This window comes from Falco rusticolus, chromosome 12 (genome assembly GCF_015220075.1).
Source record: "Falco rusticolus isolate bFalRus1 chromosome 12, bFalRus1.pri, whole genome shotgun sequence".
NCBI classification, from domain to species: Eukaryota; Metazoa; Chordata; class Aves; order Falconiformes; family Falconidae; genus Falco; species Falco rusticolus.
In genome coordinates this window covers 11,135,964-11,150,307 of record NC_051198.1, presented here as the reverse complement: position 1 = coordinate 11,150,307, position 14,344 = coordinate 11,135,964, and the positions used below count along the sequence as shown (strand labels likewise).

Here is a 14,344-nt window from a genome sequence, read left to right as displayed (position 1 = left end):
GGCACAGTATTCAAAATAAACCAAAAGAAATTGTCAACTAGGTAGATTTATCTCAAAGTAAAACATCTCTAAGGTAGAGGCTTATTTTCATTTTGAGATACAGCATAGGAATACAGTGTGAAACTATAATAATACAATATTAAGGTGAACCTCTGGCTGCAGCAGTAGCAGTTTTTAAATGCATATAACATTTGACAAAGTAACAGGATAAAGATAACAAATATATCAAAGTAGTTTAGACATCAACATATATATGTGTGTATATATATATACACACATATATATAAAAGTACCTTTTAAAATACTTTCAGATGAGAGGTGTGGAAGCAAAAAAGTATTTTTACCCAGTTACATTTACTGAAAGAAAAATAAACAAGCTGTTTGTGTCATTTATGCATTTTCTTCCTGAAAGGAAAAAAGGACTTGGAACATTCAGGACCCTTCTCATTTAAATGTCTGAAACAAAACACAATGGAAGGCATCAACGGTTTGGAAAACAAAGGCTGTCAGTCCATCCACTGCAGACTTCCTGATAAATCCTAACCCCAGTGAGATTTAACGGGCCACATTGGTCACAGCAAAGACCACCCAACCAGTAGCACAAATGCAAATGGTTAATCCTGACTTTATCCAACAGACAGACCTATAACACATTAGTGCTCTGATGAAAACAGCAGGGTAACTTTGAGGAAACTTGGCCTAATTCATGAAAAGAATAACAGAGAAGAATTTACCAAGATTCTTAATACTTGCATAGTAGAAGAACTAATAAAATACACATTTGAGTAGCTGATGTATTGTGACATCATGATTTCACTTTCTGTTGGACCTTTCCATTACACTGATCACTGCCTTGGGAAAATGGTCTTCCCACATCTGCCTGAATGCAGTACTATTGAGCAGACTCAGCAAAAACAAAAGTAAATAAAAATTGGCTTATCTGATGCTCACCAGGCTGGATTTTGACTGGAAAGCAAGGTAAATTGAAATGCTTTCCACTTCATCTTCATGATTTCCAGCTTCATTTCTGGAGAAACAGAGCCATAATTATTCTGACTTCCTAGAATCACTGAGAAGCAAAAAAAATTCCCTAACCTCTTGATCTAAAGCGTAGCTGTTAGATGACCACAGTCATACATACTCAGATACATCTCTACCTTACTGGCCCTGTATTTTACTGCATTTTTGCAATATTGATGGTAAAGCAAAATAAACTTTTCCAGGGAAAAATACAAAAAGAACTTAACATATATGCATTAAAACATTAAATACTTTACATAAAATGCATATTAAAATGTAGTTGAAGTTAATGTACATAGTTTCTTCCATGTTGCCTAATAATGTTATTTCCAAAATACATCGAAGTTGGATTTTCTCAGTGTGACAAAGTTGTTCTTGAATACAGTTGACAGAGAAATGATGACAGCCGGTGATAATGGACTGAACAGGCACAGGGAAACTGTTGAACTGATGAGTAGTGTTTTGTTTTCCTCACAACATTCACTTCTTAAGCCAACTAATCATGAACATTTATTTTGAAACCTGCAGAAAATTATCTCAGATTTGGTATTTTAACCGTACCTTATAAACCTTGATATCTATAGGTGACCAACAGAGGATTTTGTCTGGAGTCTCCCCCCTTTCCCATTTTTCGTTTTTCTTTTTTAACAAATTAAGAAATTTGCCTAGTCTGTATGACGTGAATGGAACTTTCTTTGGAGGAAAGGCCATTCAAAACAAACACAGCCCAAACACATGCTTGCAGCATACGGCTGCGAAGCAGCTGGTACTAAATGTATGTACTGAACATGATCTTGCTGCAAAAGCTGGCTCTCTTGATTACCTTTTATTGTGGTCCTCTGCAAACTTCATCCCAAATGCTAGATATCGTTGTGATTCAGAAAGACAGGGAAATGCAACCACTGAACTAGATGATGGACATCAACTAGCTGAGGGAGGAGTCACTTGCAGGGGACCTTATAGAAATGAGCATACAAACCTTACTTCACCTTGTGCGGTTCTGCTGATGTAAATGGCAACATTTTCCTATGTTAAATTAGACCCTGTGCAAAGTTATCATCCAGTCTTTGGTTGGGTGTTGACTTTTCTAAAGGACTGAAATTTCATATATTAGCACCATGATTTATTGGGGGCTGTTCAGCAGAAGGCTCTCATGCAACCTTGGTTTTAATAGATGGAATAAAAGGTCAAAATATGCTATATGGAGGCAGGCAACGTGATTCTCTGTGTCTAGGTCCCTTGCAACATAGGCAGAAAGTTGCAGTTTTTGCTTTAGACACAGCTGACATCATCTCTGCATTGTTATGTCTCTTGTATGTGCACAGCGTGATCTAGAAAGCGAGTTATAATGGAGACAATCCCACTGCAAGGCTGATAGTAAAAGCTGCACAAAAGAACAGTATACTGCTACATACAGCAGAGATACATTGCGGTTCTGTTTGTTGTACTTCTCAAATGATTTCCAGGTGATGAGTTTTGTTAGGATAGAATTAAGATAGGATTTAAAATTTCATTTAAAGGCCTCAAGATTACCTGGGAGCAAACCCCTCCACATTTTAGAGATGAAGTTGAAAAAAGAAACGCTACATATGTGAACAGGAGAAATTGCTGTGATGGATCACACTACTTCTATTTATTTCAAAGCCCTATTACTGCTGTTGTCAAGTAACAGAAACTTCAGAAGAAAGGACAAATAGAACTGGTTCAGGTTAGCTGGGGGTGTTTCAGGAAAGACGAAAACCTTTAGCTGTTAGCCCATCCAAACTTCTTACCTCTTTGCATTAACTCAGTATTCTAATGAAACGTACTTATCTCCTGTATAAGACATTTGGGTCACCTTATAAGAACTCTTAACTTTGTGCTGATTTTTTTTCAAATGGCCTTGTTTCTGAGGCTGTCACTGTCCAGGTAAATGCCTTACACATACAAAGCTTCCTCAACACAAACAGAGATGCTGTGCTGTGCAGATCTGTGATACTTCAGTCAGCTAGCTGGCACAGCCCAGCGCCCATCTTAGAGGCTGAGCCCCCCTTCACCCGCCCCCGCCTCCCTTTACATGCTCACCCTACCCTGCTCTAGAGTACCTTTAAGTTCCTTTTCATCTCTCTCCATCTATCTCAGCAGATCCAGAAGATGGACAATTTGTTCCATGACCCAATGGAAAACTATCAGGGGACAGACAGCTTGTGTTTCTGCGGCTGAGAGCGCCATGAGGTGAGCAACCTTCCACTCTCCCCTCTCCTGCATTACACAGAGGCCAGTGTAGCAATAGCTCAGATACGGCTTTGTGCATGCACAACCCGCTGAAATGGGTTCCCTGGACTTGAGATTACAAAATTTATTTTATCTGCTTTGCAGTCTGTTCTTATGCTGCTGCAGCAGCCAGTGCCACAAAGTCAGGACACATAGGTGTATCTGAGCTGGCATTTGGATTAGCAAGTCAGGTTCAACTAGCACTGAACTGCAGCTAGAAATTCAATACAGTCCGGCCAAGAAGCTTCATAAACACATAATTATGTTCCAGCCTCTGTTTGGAAGGATGGAAACTACACCCAGTCACCACATCTAAACGTGAGGTCACAGATTTTGAGGCCTAATTCTGTGCTATTTTAAAAAACCAACAGAACTCTTGCCCTTTATTGTAAACCTGGTCACAACTTAGTTATCCACAGTAATACAGAGCATTAAAAGAAATCTTTTATAAACAAAATATTTTATTAGACTAGTACATGGGTTATTTTAAATCAAGAACTAAAATACAATTGGTATTAAACTATTGTTTCAGTTCATTTCACTAAAATCAAAATTACTATAGATTAACCTCAGGAGGTAATATTTATCTGGGAAAAGAAAAGGGTTTTAAAAATACAGATGGAATTTCTTTTTCCTCTTTGTATTTAGGTGTTTTGGCAATACAATTTAAACTAGACAACATAGCTAACAGAGCATAAGACTAAGCAAAATCAGAACTTAACTGGAACTCAATATAGACTGTTTTATTGATTTATTCCTGCTTCTGATGTAAAAATTATCCCATCACTACATTTATGTTTCCATTTTGTTAAATATAATTACTTTTCATTAGGCTTTCTGTAAGAGCTCCATCCAAGAAAAACATCTTCAGTATTTAGAAATACTCCGTATTCCTCATCCAGTTACTGGGTAACGGTTTCTAAGAAGAACCCTAGGTAGAGAAATCCCTTCTACTGTTTCTTGTTTTGTAGAAGCACCACACCACCACTGCCCTACCTGGACACTAGTAGTCACATCCAGCCTGGTACAGTACTCAGTAATGGAAAAAATATACTCGGGTGTGGCCTCTGCAGACCACACTATCACCTGAGTGTTCAGTTACAGTGGTTTTTAATAGATTCATAGTTGTAAGAAAACAGCTGGCCATGTGCAAATCAAAGAGCAGTCTCTTCTAAAACAAGAGACCCTTTGTATGATAAGCAGTCCCACTTCAGAATGACGCAGTGGCAAGAGAATACGAGCCTCAACTTACATTAAAAAATGGTAACCTGGCGCATATATATATATATATATATTCTTCCAGCCCACAGACAGAATTGCAAATTATTACTATTTGTTATTTTAAATCTCAGCTGTATCAGAAACCTTATTCTGACCTAAGCTCTACTACCCTGATGCTGTGCAAACAACGCAGTTACACTGGTGGCTCCTTTGGGATGCTGTTGTAAGTGAAGTTGTTGCTTTGTTATCAGACAGTACGGTTAAAACAGATTACTTCAAATACATTATCTTTTCGGGGATTCACCTAAACTTTTTGGATACATTTCTACAGGCTTGATGATCTACTATTTTTTCTCAGCCCTTGGTTATAAGGTTGCTATTAGCAACACTCTGCTCATCAGCTAAACCAGTGACCATTTTCATGCTCTTCCAAATGCAAAATAAAATCTTCAGACTCTTACTTAAGTAACAAAGGTGTGTTAAGTGAGTCCCACTGGCTCATGTTACACGTGGCAACTTACTGTAGCAGTGTCACTGGATCATTTTTAGCATACGCCCCTTTCCTTAAAGCTCCAGCTGGGGCCTGCCTCTGCTCTCTTCATTGATCCCGATTGATCTCAAAGCTCTTGGCTAGATAACGTGAAGAACCTGGACTGCTGCACCATTTTTAAGGGACAGTTGGATGAAAGTGATTCAAATTTTAGCGCTTCCTCTCCCCCACCCACCCAATGTAGGAGCAACATATTCTGATGCAACCTAAACTCTTCGCCAAATAATTTAACCCAGATGAGTAATAGCCTCTTCCGAGGTGAGCATGTCATCCTATGCAAAACTTAACTACATTACTTTAAACTCATGTCAAGTTAAACAAAGGAACCTTTCTTGTATATAGGATTCCTCCTACACACTCGTTTCCTGGTAGGTTTCTGCACTTTTTGCTGATCTTTTATTGCTGCCCATGTGCCAGACACTCTTCTGCCAGCACTTCAATATCCCTGTTCTCAAAAGAACTGTCATGGATTTATTCTAAAATATAGTATTTGATTGCTTATATATGGTCAGACATTCAGCCCAATGTATATATAGCAAACAAGTTTTGAAAAACACAGGTTTTCCAACAAGTGTTTACATTTCCATTTAATATGTGAATACCCTCCCATTATATAGTAAGAATACGAAGTATGGAAAAAATAAATTATAAAAAGATAAAGATCTGGGAAAGGGAAATCTTTGGGTTTATAAAGTTGTCTCCTGCATCTAGTGGAAACAGCACATACACGTTATAAAGCTGTACACAGTACTGTAATACGTATAACATAATTTTCCTATTTCCTGGAAGAGAGTCATGAAAGCCATTTACAAACAACTAGCTCATATTTTCTCCAGAATAAATAACATGAAATTCATGTAGACACTGGAGTAAGGAGGGATTGTATAGCAGTGCTGTTAAAACAGTCCAAAAAAGCACTGATTCGGCAGTTGAATCTGAAGAGTCACATACGTGAGCAAGGCCAAGAAGGTTTCTCCAGAAAGTCTGGTTAAAATTCACTCATAAAATCAGACAGAACAATATTAACTTTTAAAGAGTCTGACAGTACAGTAAGACCAGTGAAAATATCTGTCTTATCAATTACATTCCAACAAAAATCAGAATCTGAGTTACAAGTATACTGCATATCTGCAATAAGCACCAAGATAATATAAAGTAAAAACTTTGCCGTTGAGTCCCTCTGATAAATGGTCCCCTACACGAATTTTTAATGTACATTTAAGTACTTCTGGCAAAAGGTACAGATTCCATAAAAGTCACTGCAAAGTCTGAAAAAAAATCTAAAACTTGAAAAAAGATCAAAGGTAGAGCATTTGCTAATGGTCTGATACATAATAAATGCTGGGTTTAGAGACATCAAAATTCACTCCAGTTCCTGAGATAAACTGCAGATCAATTACACAGATTTACCAGGTTGTACTGCACTCTCTTCCTCACCTTCTTTTACACACTGCAAACAAGGTTTGAACTGAAAGTTGTGTTAAACTTGTAAGTCAGCAAAGCATGTGAAAGATCAAAACATTCAAATTTCCTTTTCCACTATAAAAACAAGAGACTGGCCACTTAGGTCACAGACAGATAGACTTTAGCCACAGTCTGTCAAAATAATTTCCAGACAGAGGCAGTCGTTTTAAATTAACTGCACTTGCATCTTTTCAATTAATCTAATTCATTGTTTCTACCCTGTTTTCACTGACAACTGTGCTCTTATTCATCCATCTGCTGTTTAAGAAAGCATACCGTGCACGAGTTCAAAATCCTAGGGTCAATTTTTTTAACAGAGTGTGAGTCACCTAACAACAGCTCAGCGCGTCTCTGGGTTGTATGCTGGAACCATCAAGGTGCTCCATTATTACTAGCCACGTGGTCAGTTTCTAACTTAGAATTAATGTTGTGCTCCATCTTCTGTAAAACTGCTGGAAGATCCAGAACAGAAGAAATAATATAATGAGGTACTGGGGAGATATCTACTGGGGCAGTCATCGCCTTGTTCAACCAGACAGTTGCTTTCAAGCCAGCATTGAGGCCTCCTTGAATATCTGTATCTAGAGAGTCACCAACCATAACACACTCGCCGGGCTGCACCCCCAGGAGATCACAGGAGTAATAAAATATGGATGGCGCCGGTTTCTCTTCTTTCTGCTCTCCTCCCACAACGATGGCATCGAAGTAAGGCTGGCAGGCGCAGGCCTCGATCTTCTCCCTCTGCGTCTGCTTGTCGCCGTTGGTGAGAAGCAGCAGGCGGACCCGCTTGCGCAGCTCGGTGAGCATGTCCCGCGTGTCCTCGGGCAGCGTGAGGTGCTGCAGGCGGGTGGTTTTCCACAAGAAATAGCACTCGGCGGCCAGGTTGCGGTTCGCCTCCCCGCCGACGGTCTCCTGGATCGCCTCCTCCCAGTGGGAGATCCGCAGGTCGGTGATGCACATCTTGGCGGGATCGTGGCACTCCCTCAGCAGCTTGGCCTGCACCTTCTCGCAAATGGCGCGGGCCTCCCCCTCACCGCAGTGGTGCTTGGCCTGCAGGGCGCTTATCACCTTCAACACACAGGGCGCTCCCGTCAGCGCGCAGCGCCCACAGGGCCCGCCCGGCCGTCACCGGCCACCGCGCCAGCCGGGAAGGGGAGCGGGAGCCGCGGCCGCCGGACCGGGAGGGCCCGCGGCCGCAGGCCCCGTGAGGGAACGGGGGCAGTACCTCCTCGATGGCGCGCCGCCCGGCCGCCGCCGTGTCGATCAGCGTGTTGTCCAAGTCGAAGAACACCGCCTTGACGCCGTGCACCCCCATGGCACCGCCTCTCTCGCCAGAGCCGCCCCGCTGTAACGGCCGAGCCGCCGGGGCGGAGGGAGCGCCCCGACCGCCGCCGCCACCGCCCCGCGCCGCCCCGCCCCCGGGCGGGGCCTCGCCCGGGGGCGGGGCGGCGCGGGGCGGCCCGTGAGGCGGCGGGCGGAGGCGGGAGGCGGGCGCCGCGGCCTCCTGCCGTAAAGCGCGGGTTGAAGTCGCACAGGGCCCTGCCCGGACCCGTGGGGGCTGCGGCGGGGGGTCACGGTTTCTCACCGCGAGGGGAACAGGAGCCGCGGCGGGCCCTGCGTGAAGACGAGGGCGGCGGAACGCGTTTTTTTGCGGGGAGGCCTTTGGTGGGGTTTTTTTTTTTTTTTTCCTTTCTCCGAATGGGTATGGTTTGCAAATACCTGTTGAAATGCAGCCAAGCAGCTACCCGGGGCCGTAGGTCTGGCAGATACAGAGAATATAAAATCTCAGCACATTTATTTTCCTTAGGTTTGGTCTAGAGCCATATCCCAGCACCAGGATGGCTTGTTTGTAGTACAAGTCAAAGCCAATGGCTCCACTGTCAATACTGCCACGTTGGGGGGGGTCAGGTAATACAACGGCAATTGGATATCTGATATTCCGAAGGCCAATATTTTCTAGGGTGAATGAATCTGAAAGGTGTGACAGAACCAGTTCTGCAGGCGTGCATGCCCGCTGCTGCATCAGAACACGTCGCGTTCCTCAGGGCAAAGTTCAACGGCAGTTAAAAAGCATTTAACTTGATTGCTCAAGTAATATTCCTACTGTGCTTTGACATGTTTTGATAAACGCAGTATCTTTCTTTTTCGTTTTTAATCAGCCAGCAAGGAAATTCCATTGGTTTGATTTCTGTTTAATAACATTGATCAGACATTAATAGTTCAATGCCGTTCACAAAGCTGGAGGAAGCTTTGTATCTTGCCAGAGGAATGGGAAGTTCACTCCAGGCCTTTCGGTTCTGAAACCTGCACCTTTGATGGCAATCTACTTCATTGATGAAAGAAGGTCACACAAGGCCAGAAAAAAATCATGCCAAAGAACCTGGCGTAGGGCAAGTAAAACTGCAGAAGGCAGGCGTTTACGGAGAGGGGGGGACTCTGAGGAGCAACAGCCGTGGCTAAGGATCCTGTAGTTAAGGGCATTGGAGGAGTTCTAATAAAGTTGCTCTAGTTGACCTGTAATAAAATGTGCTGCTTCCATTTGATAAAATGGAAAAGGTGTTAGGCATGTGGATTTTATGTGCCTCTACTGAATTACTGTTTTTCAGAATTTAAACAGACAGAAGTGATTAAAAATAGCTGTTCCTAGGATTCTCTCCACTTAAGAGAAGATGGCATCTGTTTCAGACAGCCCTGTGTTCCAGTCAGTGAGCAGTGGATCCCATGTGTACCTTTTGGAAAAGGTACGTTTACATAACAGTAGTCTTTGTGCTTTCTTTGACAGTTGGTCAGAGAGGTCGTAATCGGAAAGTAAATGTCCTAAAAGATTTTATAAGATACGTATCTTTACTAGAATCTTTCGGATACAGAATTGAAGCAGAGATCTGAGTGGATTGACTAACAACATTCCATTCTGATAAATGCAGATAATCTAGGCTGGAACGAAAAAAACACTTAAGTTACATTTTTTTCTTTTTTACTTTTCTAGATTCACTATGTATGTGATCTCTAAGAGTAGAAGATTGCCTTTGTAAAACCAGCTCTTACCAATTTAGGAGTGTGATGAATCACCATGTTAAAAAATATGTTGTTTTGAGGGTTTTTTTTCTGAATTTACATTAGTGGTACAGCTTTATTTGGAATGACTAGTGCTTACTGATCACCTCCTTAAAGAATTCACACAGATGTAGAACTGAAAGGGTAGAGAAGGTGTTTAAGGGCTGAAGAAAAACTCAGATTAAAATGGGATGCAATAAAATAATACCAACCAAAAGGACAGCAACAGAGTTGAAAATTCAAGATGTATAGCAGGAAATGCTTTTCATTATGTGCCCTAACTATGGTTTGGAATTAATTTCTTTGGGAAGCTGCTGAAGTTAAAACTGTCACAGTATTGCAGGGTAGTGGGATACTGGTACGAACACCAAGAACATTTGGAGCTCTAGTTATTCTGTCACACTTCATAGGGGATATGAGTGCTGACCAGCTAGCTAGAGAGGGAAAAGGGCTACTAAAAACAATATTTGGATGTATTTGGGAAAAGCTGGGTGCATCACTCCTCTGTGCTGTCCCTATGGACGAGCTGTAGCATGTGGTTTCTGTAGCTGCCCTGTGTAATTTGTAACAAAAAGGTAAGGGCTACTCAGGGACGTGTGCTGGTGGGCTAATGCTGTGAGTGTGGGACACATCTCTGAGAACCAACGTGTGTGCCCTGCTGCCCTCCGCACCTCGCACCCTGGGGTGTTTCAGGCCCCTCACTGCAGGGGGGACGCTGAGGGGCTGGAGCGTGTCCAGAGCCGGGCAGGGGCTGGGGACGGGGCTGGAGCACCAGGCTCACGGGGGGCGGCTGAGGGACCTGGGGGGGGGTTGGCCTGGAGAGGGGGCGGCTCAGGGGGGACCTTATCGCTCTCTGCAGCTCCTGGCAGGGGCTGTGGGCAGGGGGGTCGGTCCCTTCTCCCAGGTGATGGGGGACAGCACAGGAGGGAACGGCCTCAAGCTGCCCCAGGGGAGGTTTGGACGGCATAGTAGGAAAAAGTTCTTCCCTGAAAGGGTGGTCAGGCGCTGGAATGGGCTGCACGGGGAGGTGGTGGAGTCACCATCCCTGGGGGTGTTCAGAACACACTGGATGCGGCGCTCAGTGGTTCGGTAGCGGCTTGGCAGCCCTGGGTCAGCGGTTAGTCCCGATGGTCTTTAAGGCCTTTTCCACCTAACGATCCCCGGATCGTAAGCTGACACCGTGGCAGCCCCGCGGCACCGGGCCGGGCCCGCTCCCTGCGGGGGCCGCCATGGCCGCAGGACCGCTCCTCGGCGGTGGCCGCCGCCCCACGGCCGCGTCCCGCTTCCCGCCCATTCCCGCTTCCCGCCCATTCCCGCTTCCCGCCCATTCCCGCTTCCCGCCCACTCCCGCGTCCCGCCCTTTCGGTTTCGCTTCCAGCCGGCGCGGACGGTGCTGCGAGAAGCGAAACCGGGGCGGTGCCTGCGAGCCGCCCGTACCGCCGTGCCGTGCCGTGCGTGCCGTGCCGGCTGCTGGGGGTCCTGGGGCGCTGCCGCGGCTCGCAGGTAACGGCGGGGGGGCCGTGCGGGCCCGGCGGGGCGGGCAGCCCAGGCCGACCCGCGCTGCGGCCGGGCTCGAACTGCGGTGCGCGCTGCTCGGGCCCGGCGGGCGGCGCCGCGGGGAGCGGTGCGCTGCGGCCGGGAGCGGTGTGTGCCCGCCGGAGCGGTGCGCCCTGAAGGAACCGAGTCCATTGCGGTCTCGTTCCGTCTGGAGAAGCGTTACCGTGTTTGCGTGTTTGTTACTTCACAGGTTTTCGGTGAATGGTTCAGCCTTTTCTGCCAAGAAATCTGCTAAGCAATTTTCTAGTTACCAAATTCTCTCTTTCCAGAACTGTTGTTCCAAGCAGTAAGTCTTCAAAAACAGTTGCAGGTTAAGCACTTGAATTAGAAATCAGAATTAATTTTGCATGGCACAGTTTTCTATGTCGTTTCACAGCAGCGGTCTGCCAGTGCTGGGGCTGCCGCTGTGCTGCACCTGGAGGCCCAGACATGTCTCTGAATTTTGCTTTGCAGATCTGAGACTGTGTCGAAATGGAACGGCGGGAGCCCATGGAGAGGCTCAACCATTACTGTCAAAAGCGGAAACTTATACTGTCTTGTGTCGATGTCAGGATGGACGGCCAGGATCATGATCCTCTGTAAGTTCACTCTGCGCGTCAATAAACATCGGGACTCTTCCCGCAGTGGGTGAGCTGAGTACAGCGTACGGCAAAAGTCAGTCTGCTGAAAGCATGGATGTGTCAGGAGAGCTGGTTGAAACTATAAATTGAGTGGTAGGTGGGTGAGGAGGGTGTCATGCGGTGGACTTTGAGGAGAGAATTTATTTCAGAATTGATGGCCCTTTTTCAGAAAGCAACAGTGATGTACCTGGTACTGTATGCAACTATCAGTATGTTACGCATCTGCCACGCAACCTCTCAGGAAGTTGCAGCAATTATTTCAGTTTATGGTCTATGCTAGCTTAAGTGCTTTGATTTTCTTCTAGTTTTACAGAGCATGGAAATTATTTGTGACTTATGTTGTTAATTTTTAACCATAAAGGTTGGGTGTATATTAATTGATTTGGTACCAATATGTTTTATGTATAGTTAATTTTTGAACATCTGTTACAAGAAAAGGGTCTTTTGCTTAAGCTGTTTTGTTTTTACTTTAGAGGCAATTACAGGTAATGGAATATGTTTTATTTTGTACACAAATATGGTGTTTTGCCATTTTTTTCCCCGTGTCAGAGATTATAGGTACTCAAGACCTGTGATGTTTCCTTGTATGATTTTTTTAAAAATTTTTGCTAGTTTACATGAAGACAAGCCTTATGCTAATAATTAGTATGTTTCTTTTAATGTCTTCCATCTTGCCAGCCAGCACTGTCTGTGCAGACTTATTCTCAGACCTGACTATAGTCCCAGAATAAATTAATAAGTATTATCTGTTACCTTATTTTTTTCCCCATGTGGCTCATGTAATTTGAAAAGGTAACCCTTATTGCAGTAACGGCCACAGCTGTGGTCACACAGCTAGATCTTCATGCTTCAAAAGTGACAGCATGGTACTAGCAGTATTTATGCACATTTCAAATTTACTCATTTATCCCATTTATTGCACTTTTAAATTTTTTTTTCTTTTTTCTGTGTGATATGCTACATTCAGAAATATAATTCAACCCATTCTTTTGTATCTGTAAGCAATGGGAGGTGTGACCGATACCTAGGAAAATCCTGGATAACTTGAGCTGTTCCCAGGAGTATGCTGTACAGTCTCTGGCTACAGCGATGAATGCTGTAAACCTTCGGCGCCCTTGTGGCGCTCTTTCCCAGTACTCCACCTGCTGATGGGATGCATTGGCAACTCCTGGTCCTGAGCTCACTCCCTAACTCTTCTGTGCTGTGTCCCATATCATAAGTGGTCCCTCCAGTAGTTGTCCGAGGCATGATGCAGAGATACCTCCTGTCATCTCCTCCTGTCCTATCCTGGTTTTGGTGCTGTAGCTGCTTGCACTTCAATGTCTGGCTGGGTTAGTGCTGAACGCGATGTAAAAAGGTTGAGAGAGCACTTTCTTGGGCTGGGAACACTGTGGACAACCAGGCCAGTCCTGCCTAAACCTGTCAAGTCTGGGAAGTGCTTATTAACTTGGGGTCTGTGGTGGGTAAGCGTGACTGTATGTTTGGGACCAAGTCATGTAACACTCATTCAGATAATCCTCAACTCAGATAATTAACTCATGGGTCATTGAGACTTAGACTGCAGATTTTCTCAGCATGCTTGAATAAAATGATGAATTTAGGATGGAATGTCACAGTTGAATGTGTGTAGTATTCAGGGCTTAGATATGGGTTGGCTAACAAACCCTTTCCCAAAGAACAATCTTTCTTTCATGTTTTGTTTTGGTTTTTGTACACTATTTCCTGTGGGTAGAGTGTGTGGCACTGTGGTGTGCCTTGTCCTACTGTTTATCTCCTTAAGATCCCTTGTTAAGGCTTTCTTATGCAGTGACTTCAAGCATTATTCTGCGTCTCCATTGTTTTCCACCCAAATGTTTAACTGAAGGGGCATCGTGAGTGAAGCTGGAATAATCAAAAAAGCGAATTCCTGACATCATTCCATTATTTAAGACAAATAAATACTGTTAGAACTAGTAAAGTACATGACTGGAATGGAAACATTTAAAAACTATTTTTACTAACAAATTACAGTAATTGGGAATTAGATGTAATAAAACCACATGAATACTTAAAATATCTCCACAGTTAACTTACAGTGCTTTGTAGATAATAAAATGAAAGTTGAATCTGAGAAGGTTATTAAATATATGTAGTACAAAACGTAACAACGTTACAGAAAAGTTTCTTTCATTGCAGGTTCACGGTTTCGATTAAATTAAATGATGATGTATATGGTACAGGCTCTGGTAAAACCAAGAAGGAAGCGAAAGCAGCAGCAGCAAAAATAACCTGGGAAATGGTTGAGAAAAAAATGCTTGAGGAAAAAATGCTTGAGAAACAGGTGAATAAACTGTAGAATTGTTTGGTGGGGGTTTTTTTGTTTGTTTGTTTTGGTTGAGTGGCTTTTTTGCTAATAAAGGTTGAGGGTGAGTCTCTAAAAGTAGCCAATAAAATAGTTTAATTTGGAAGAGTTTCTGATTATTTAACTTGTCTTTATTTTGGCTTATTCATGCTTTTCTACTTCTTACCGAACTATTTTCCTTATTGTTCTACTACAGTATTGGTATGTAATATCAAGAGTATCCTCCTCAGCTCTTATAGGAAGGATGAGGAAATTTGCCTTTGA

The 14,344-nt window shown here is 43.8% G+C and overlaps 2 protein-coding genes across 8 annotated transcripts in view; one reads left to right on the top strand and one right to left on the bottom strand.

Annotated features, from left to right (window-relative positions):
* Positions 1-3,716: 3,716 nt before the first annotated feature.
* On the bottom strand, positions 3,717-7,923 carry LOC119156075 (N-acetylneuraminic acid phosphatase). Its single transcript, XM_037405426.1, has 2 exons — positions 7,734-7,923; positions 3,717-7,576 (listed from the first exon to the last, which is right to left on the bottom strand). The coding sequence occupies exons 1-2, from the start codon at positions 7,821-7,823 to the stop codon at positions 6,881-6,883; spliced, it is 786 nt and encodes a 261-aa protein (XP_037261323.1). The 5' UTR covers positions 7,824-7,923; the 3' UTR covers positions 3,717-6,880.
* An 87-nt stretch (positions 7,924-8,010) lies between these two features.
* Positions 8,011-14,344, top strand: part of EIF2AK2 (eukaryotic translation initiation factor 2 alpha kinase 2) — a 22,000-nt gene continuing 15,666 nt past the window's right edge. For 2 of the 7 annotated variants that reach the window (XM_037405424.1, XM_037405419.1), the window contains exons 1-3: positions 10,927-11,065; positions 11,573-11,697; positions 13,915-14,059. In XM_037405424.1, coding sequence (XP_037261321.1) covers positions 11,591-11,697; positions 13,915-14,059 — 252 coding nt within the window. In that variant the 5' untranslated portion in view covers positions 10,927-11,065; positions 11,573-11,590. The other 5 variants (XM_037405420.1, XM_037405421.1, XM_037405425.1 and 2 more) reach the window with 5 other exon arrangements.